The sequence below is a fragment of the Coccinella septempunctata genome, chromosome 1 (genome assembly GCF_907165205.1).
Source record: "Coccinella septempunctata chromosome 1, icCocSept1.1, whole genome shotgun sequence".
Taxonomy (NCBI): Eukaryota; Metazoa; Arthropoda; class Insecta; order Coleoptera; family Coccinellidae; genus Coccinella; species Coccinella septempunctata.
This window is the reverse complement of record NC_058189.1, coordinates 2,714,024-2,721,817: the sequence shown is the minus strand read 5'-3', so window position 1 is coordinate 2,721,817 and position 7,794 is coordinate 2,714,024. Positions and strand designations below refer to the sequence as shown.

Below are 7,794 nucleotides of genomic sequence, written 5' to 3'. Positions count from 1 at the left end.
CATTGTTGGGGAGCCGAAGAGGGAAATTCGGGATTTACTCGAGCGTGTCAGATTAATAATATAAGGGGAGATACCTTGGACCCTGTAGAGTACCTCTACCAAAAATTAGACCTGTATATAGGGGGAATTCTCTAGGACAGCCTGACAGAATAGTAAAAAAAAACGATCATTGTACATACTCGAGCGTGTCAGATTAAAATATATGTGGTTAATTACATGTTGAAAAGTATACATTCCCTTAATCTGACAATTCAAGCGTGTCGAAAATGTGTGGGAGGGCGCCAAAGTTGCAAAAAGAAAACTTCACGTGTACATTCTCGAGCGCGTTGGCTTTTTTTCTTATTTCGAAGCTAATTATTCAAGAATAACAAAAAAAATATAATCTGACAGTTTTAGCAGCCGAAACAATAAAAATTGGCCATGAAAATTGGTCACAAAAATCAGTTTTTTTTTAATTATCTCCTTCTCTGGGCCTCAAATCCTTTTCGCATCCATTATAAAAGTTGTAGAGCATAACATTCTCTACAAATTTTGTCCCAAGCTATTTTTTCTAAGTTCAAACGTTTTTGAGATATATGGCGATTAATGCGAGGTGTTTAGCGATACATGCTGAAGCGAAAATTCACTCGTTGAGAAATAGTACATTCTAAGGTTCAGTCACAGACAACACTAAAATTCTCGTCAAAGATTATAGAGTAGAAAGATGGGAAACTAGGCGACTAAAGCAATTTGAGCGCCATCTGTGTGTCACGCGTGTTTTTAAGACGCTAGGACTGGTTAAAATATTAATTTGAGTGCCATTTGCAGAAATATATGAAATTTTTTAAGATTTCAGACGTCAATTTTGATCAAAGAGGTTTTGAATGTTTTGATTCTCACTCCGCTTTTTGTTTATCTGGCTCGTTCTAGTTGCTGATTTTTGAATTTTTTTGTGAAAACATCAAAATATTGTTCGAAAATTATTGAATGGTGAAGAACGGTGGATCAAATAATAAAATGTATTTAACGTGATTAAGTTTTTCACTCAACTAAGGAAAATGGAAGCGTAAGTATTAAAAGTCGTAACATGTGAATCGGCCATTCATTGATACTAATTTTCAATGCTCCGAAGTGGATAAAATTCTCAAAGCTTGAAGACAATTAATTCAGCAAACACTACTTACTACACCATGTGCAATGAACATTTTACTGCAGGTCAATTGAGAACTGTTCATCGACGTAAATTGTTGTTGTATGCAGAAAGCATCCCTTGCATGAACGGCCTATTAAGGGGAAATGATGATCTTTATAGTTCCATTCAATAATTCTCAATTGCTACTCTTTCAATATATTCAGAAATGCAGAGGATTTATTGATTTCCATTTGGGAACCGAGTGACTGTCAAATTGTTGTTTAGAAAGTCAAAGTTTTATGAAACCTGCTGTGAGTGTATATTGTGTCATGAACAGACCATATCATAAGGAAATCATAAAAAAAGCACCAAGAAACTATACTGACATACAGGTCTTGCATATGTCTGTGAGGTTTTTTTTTAAGTGTGGTTCTGAAACTTCTCTAAATAATACCTACATATGTAAGTAACTGGAATATGTATGCTATGATGGTATGTTGAATATTGGTTCATATTAATTTCTGATATATGTATATTTTACAAATTCAACTAAGTTCATTAATTCAGAACAACCTATTATACAGAAACAACACCTTCGACGTATAGCAGATCACCATATACTTTAGTGCCCTAGTTAAAGCTTCATTTATTGCCCACTATTTCAATTTTTGTAAATTTTTTATGAATTGCAAATAAACATATAGCACATCCAACAGCGTTTTTCGTTGATATCAATTGATTCCAAACAATGTTTAGATGAAAACTAACCTCCTGATCACAAAGCAAAACCATACTTTTGTTTTGTCGCTCAGGATGTTTGTTTTCTGATAGAAACAAAGTCAATATTGGAATGCAATACGAGGAATATAATTCGAATTTCGCGCCCCTCAAATAAAAAACAGAAAACTGTTATCAAAAAGATTTCCTGTATTGACAGTGCATTTTTAGCGCCATCTCATTGTCACGCGTGTTTTCACTGGCCAAAATGTAGTCGGTTTTTAGTACTAGCGATATGAGGGCGTTTCCTATCTTTCTACTCTATAATCTTTGATTCTCGTGACTAATTTCGAAATTGTCATCATAGAAATACATTGTCATTTTGACAATTGTAGATTAGACTGGGATTCTACATCGGCCTTGCCCTTTCGTATGTGTGGCTAAGCTTCTCGCACATATCGCCCTCTAACTCGAGAATGGTTAAGAGTATGTAAAATTGCTTCAGACAAAAGTTGTGTAGAATTTTATTATCTACAACTTTCATATTGAATACAAAAACGATTAGAGGTACAGGGAGGGAAATATTCGAAAAAAAGGGATTTTTATCATCTTCAAAGTGTCAGGTTGAGAAAATCCCCCCTGATTAGTGTCAGATTAATAGGTCAACACGTCTACAACACCCAGATTAACCATCTTAACCATCTGACACGCTCGAGTATATACAAGTAACGATTTTTTTTTTACATTTTCAAAGGACCGCTGTGACCTTGCGTCACGTCCAAATTGTCAGCCACTTGAAAAGTTGCTTCCTTTGGGTCCATTTAACATATCCTTCAAAAATCTGACACGCTATAAATTCCTCGTACTCGTACAAATAGTTTAACAGCAGACTAAAAACACTTTTTTCCTACACCATTTTTTCTGATTCAGTTCTGATAAAAAGGTATATCTATTTTAAATTTTCATAATGCACTGTGCCACACCTGGACAATTAAAATTACTTTCAGAAAAATCTGTGATACTACCCTATGTTTTAAATAAAAAGAGTTGCATTTGGTCAAAGTACCCATTTTTTGAATTTCACAGATATTTTTCATTTTTGAGCATCAAATTACACGAAAACTCTCATTTTGCGTACAAAAAGTTCAAATATTCATTAGATAACGTCCAACTTAGTTTCAAGAGTTGGGTTCTTTGACTTTTTGATATTTTTATGATACTCAATGGTTATAATGAGAAAACTGGAAATGTGGGTGATATCTTGTGTTCGAATAAGATTCACCAAATAAATGAAAAACTATAATCCGAAATGCCTTTCATTGGATGAAACCCCAAAAAAACATTTTTTTACTATTTTTCAACAGCCTGTATTTTTTAAACTGAGACGATTCGAAAACAATAGTAAAGGAATGTTTCTTTTGACTTCAAGAATCTACTTTTGAAGTAATTGCACGAGTCAAAGACTTACCCTGTATAATAAAACTGCATATATCCAAATCTCAACGAAATTTTTTGGTTTTTTAACATTCATATTGAATGTCGACATATTCCAAATCTAATTTTCAATTATTTTCAACAAATGTTCGTGCAGAAAAAACAAATATATAAAGCAACATTGACATTAATTGTGTGTCATTCTTCTCTTATACTGAGTTATAATCATATCAAATGAATTAATGTCTGATGATTTTCTATTTCGATTTGAGAAGCAAACAACGTTGATCAAATCAGTAATTTATTTCTATATCTGTATAAAAAAACTATAGATTCAACGAGAAACAATGAATAAACTTTCAAAATAACATCAGAAAAATTTAGGCAATTACATAGGTTATGGGATTCTGAAGGTTACTTGTTCATGGCTAAACGTAGTGCATAACTTTAAATAGTGTCAAATACAGTACGCTCACTTGATAATTTGCATCAGATCTGGAAGAATCTCATATACTAATTGACAAAAAAATCTTCAAACTCCTGTATAGGTAGGTATACATAAATAATTTATTTCATAACCACACATGTCCTCAATTACCTTCAATGAACATTTGAGAAACCATTTGAAATTTCGTCTGTTAAAATTTGTTGGAATTTAGTCCTCACATTCAGTTGTTGCAAAGGATCGAGTCTCTTCATATAAGGATGTAGAGACTTTAGAAACAGTAAATTCTCATCATCTTGGGTCTGTAACATTTCGAGCATTCTCCTCTCAATTTCCAATAGTCTAGTTTCTACTACAATTCTGTCATTATTATTGTTGAGTACTCTTCTCCTTTTTGGACGAAAATGCTTTGTCGAAGTATATCGCGTTGTATTTGAAGAAATGTCGTTTGAAATTTCTTGGGTAACGTGAACTGTATCATCTGACAAAAAACTTTTAGTGTCTATTGGAGCCATTTGCGAATTTTCACTAATGTCAAGAATAGGTTGATTTCCCTCGGTAGAACTTTGTCCTAAGTTGTCCTTCAAGAACACTAAAGAGTGAAAAAACTGCCATTTTCCACCATATAAGTCGGATAATTCCTGAGAATCTTCATATTCGCGTTTCGGTATTTTTTTGTACTCCTTCGCAAATTGGTCCCGCAAGTTCCGCCATTTTTTTCTACATTCTATACCTGCAAAAAATAGTTCAATACATGTTCGTATGTTTCTTTTCAGATATTTATCTTTAATATTCCCTTAGATCCAAATCAAGTATGTCCATTGACATAGGCATTACTTGTACTTTGGACAAAATCATATACCGGGTGATTCTCAAAGAAAAACGAAATTTGGGGGTTTTGTTTTATAGTGCAGTTCACATTTCAAATTGTCAATTTTTAAATGGAACATCCTATATATTTTTTCTTATTTGGATCGAGAATGACATTCCCAATTCAAGACCACCTCACTTCTCAATATTTGACAACCAAAATCGTTTTCATTCCAATGAAATGAGTGATCTTGTAAATCGCTTCATTTTTGATCAATTAACATGGGAAACCTACGACTTTGAGGTTTATGACTTCACAGTCGTTTTGAGAATTCTTTACAAGTAGCAAATATGAATTTTTCCATTCAACTTGATTTTTTCAAATATAAATGGGGTGACTAGTCGGTTTTTCGTGAAATATAATTTTCTTACGAATAATTTGATACCACACATTTTCATTTTATTTTCACTATTATTCCGAAAAGTTGCAAAAAAGTCGTAAATGAAAGTTGAAATGAGAATGATTTTATTTGTCAAATATTGACAATTGAACTAAAATACACACCTCCCAAATTTCGTTTTGCTATCTACTATAATAAAAAAGTTATAAGGGTGAGCCAGCTTAGAGAATCATATATTAGTAGATATACCTACACTAATATAGAAGTGCCATATCTCAACATTTACTGAGTATTTTAAAAATTGAAGATTTTGATTTTTCTCCTTGTCGCGAATAATAATATTCTTCAATCGTTTTTTTGAATATCTATATATACAGGGTGAGTCTTTGACTCGTAAAAATATTTCAACAGTAGATTCTGGAGGTCAAAAAAACCGAGAAAGAATTCTTTCTCGCTTTCTTTTTCTATTCTTTCATTATTTTTTCCGATTCGGCCCTGATAAAGATATATAGCCATTTTAAGTTTTCATTCAGAGTTGCTTTCTGTCAAAGTTACATATTTTTCACGGATATTTATCATTTTTGTTCGGAGCGTCATACAAGAAATTAGAAACTTTTGTTTTACAAAACGCTCAACTTAGTCTCAAGGATTGGGTTCTATGAATTTTGGGTATTTTTAAGGTACGTTAAGGTCAGAATGAGAAAACTGGAAGACGTGGGTAATATCTTGTGTTCGAAAAAGATTATTCAAATAAATGAAAAACTGTATTCCCAAATTAATTTGATTCGATGAAACCGTTTGTGAGATAGAGCTAAATATAAAATTTTTCTATGGTTTTTCAACAGCCTGTATCTTTCAAACCGAGCCGATTCGGAAAAAATGGTGAAGGCAAAAAGTGTTTCTTTTGACCCGAAGAATCTACTGAATAAACATTTGTACGAGTCAAAAACTCACCCTTATATATTATGTGATTCTTCCATTACTTTAGAAAATAATGCATAAAGAACTGAAAATTTTGAATCAGTACTATTCGTTCAATGAAGTTATAGTATATTTGAAATAAAGGTGATGCAGAAATTCAAATTCCTATAGAATATTATTAGGAAATTTCACATAACAAATGTAGCAACATTGGATTGAACTCCGTGACGAGAATTTTTAGATCCAGCGTTCCAATGTTCCTCGAGGGGAGCATAGCTTCTGAATTGATTCAATTTCAATGGAATTATATTGGTTGAATACTACCAGATCATTTATTTCTTTGCATTATACAACAAAGTCACAATGTCAATATCGGTGTACTAACTTGATAATCCTGTATTTTTTGCTACTGCATCCCATTCTCTTTCAATCATTCCACGTTCCTTATGACGGGGATGCGCTCTGTTCCACAATACATTCCTTTTCTTCACTTCAGAAATCAGACGTTCCATGTCGACCAACAAAAAAATTTGAAAATTATGTCGACGCGTGCGATGCGATGGCAAAGCGACACTGATCGCAACGCATGTCAGTTGTCAGTTCGTGTCCACCTCCATTTTTGTTTTCGTGCACGGGCATCGCACCGCATAGCACGCAACTGACTGTTGCCAAACCACCCGATAACTACTGATATTTGACGATTTTCAACCAATTTGATTATGCTTTGTCATCGTTAAACTTTTTCAAGTCTACATAATCTATTTAAATATAGAAATGAGTAGGTTGGTCACTTCTGGCTAGACCAGAAATTGATTTCCAATCGCTTTCTCATGAATTTCGTCCTTATTCGAGAAAATTTAGAAATACACCAAGAAATTCTGCTATCAATAATAATAGGATAATACTGTAACAGAAAATACCAAGGTGAAGAGGTATACTTCGAACAGCCTGGAAAATACAACAAAAATTCACAGATAATCTTATTTTTTTTATGCTGATGGAAAAATTGTATTATTTCATCTTGTATCGAATTGATCTATGTACTTATAATCTCTGTAATTTTGTTCGTTCTATCTGAGGATACATTAGTGGGTTTTTGTACCTGTTTGTATCCCCTTGTGAATAAATAAATAAATATACTTTTTCAATGGGGTGAAATTTCCACCCCCCGTATTTTTGTTTCCGAATTTTGTCATTACACAGTCAGCCACAAACTGATATCTCCTCCTCTGTCGTTTGAACAAGAAATTATCATCAATAAATAGGTAGTTACTTATAACAACTCCAGGGAAGTTACAGTGAATGGAAAATAATATTATTACTATGTCGTCGCATCCACCAGTTTATTCAAAGATCAAGTTTTAATCCAGCGACCTCCACCATTATATATGGACAACAGTCCTTAGTTATAAGAATGCCTCCGCCTTTTCAGATAATATTTAACCAGACTCGAATACTACCTTTAAATCACCTTAGGGCTTCTTTTTTTGTGAATGGACAGATATAGATGTTTCCATATACAGGGTGTTTCCTAATTGAATGTCATATATGTCCTAAACGTCTTACCTTTTGAGATACAGGCTGGTATTATTTAGACAGTCAGTGGCACGCCACTGACTGTATTCAACTATGAGCAAATTTGATCTCTTGAATTTTTTTAGTTGGACGCACGGGTTTGATCTAAAAAATAAACTCTACGTATGTCTCTGCATGGTGATATTGTCATATGTATGTATTAAGTATATTGTTATGATCATGCAGAGAAACGGTTTTTATTTTTTTAAGCGGAAACCGTGAATCAGATTGAAAAAAGTCAAGTGATCAACTTTGGTAAGAAATGATTGGGAATTTCAAAAATAAATTTTATTTCAGGAAAAATCTGTTGCGTTGTGGCGTACTATCAATGTCTTCCAAAATAGGTAGGTCAAATTACCGCCACTGGTGGAAATTAAGAA

General features: G+C 33.1%; 1 protein-coding gene across 1 annotated transcript; it reads right to left on the bottom strand.

The window, feature by feature from the left end:
* Positions 1-3,693: 3,693 nt before the first annotated feature.
* Positions 3,694-6,464, bottom strand: LOC123308542. The gene is made up of 2 exons (XM_044891625.1): positions 6,225-6,464; positions 3,694-4,440 (listed from the first exon to the last, which is right to left on the bottom strand). The coding sequence occupies exons 1-2, from the start codon at positions 6,349-6,351 to the stop codon at positions 3,863-3,865; spliced, it is 705 nt and encodes a 234-aa protein (XP_044747560.1). The 5' UTR covers positions 6,352-6,464; the 3' UTR covers positions 3,694-3,862.
* Positions 6,465-7,794: the final 1,330 nt, after the last annotated feature.

Excerpts from the sequence above, each read along its gene's own strand:
- LOC123308542 (XM_044891625.1), bottom strand. The coding sequence starts at position 6,351 with ATGGAACGTCTGATTTCTGAAGTGAAGAAAAGGAATGTATTGTGGAAC. Across the intron at positions 4,441-6,224 it reads AAAAAATACAGGATTATCAA|GTATAGAATGTAGAAAAAAA; the intron begins GTTAGTACACCG and ends TATTTTTTGCAG.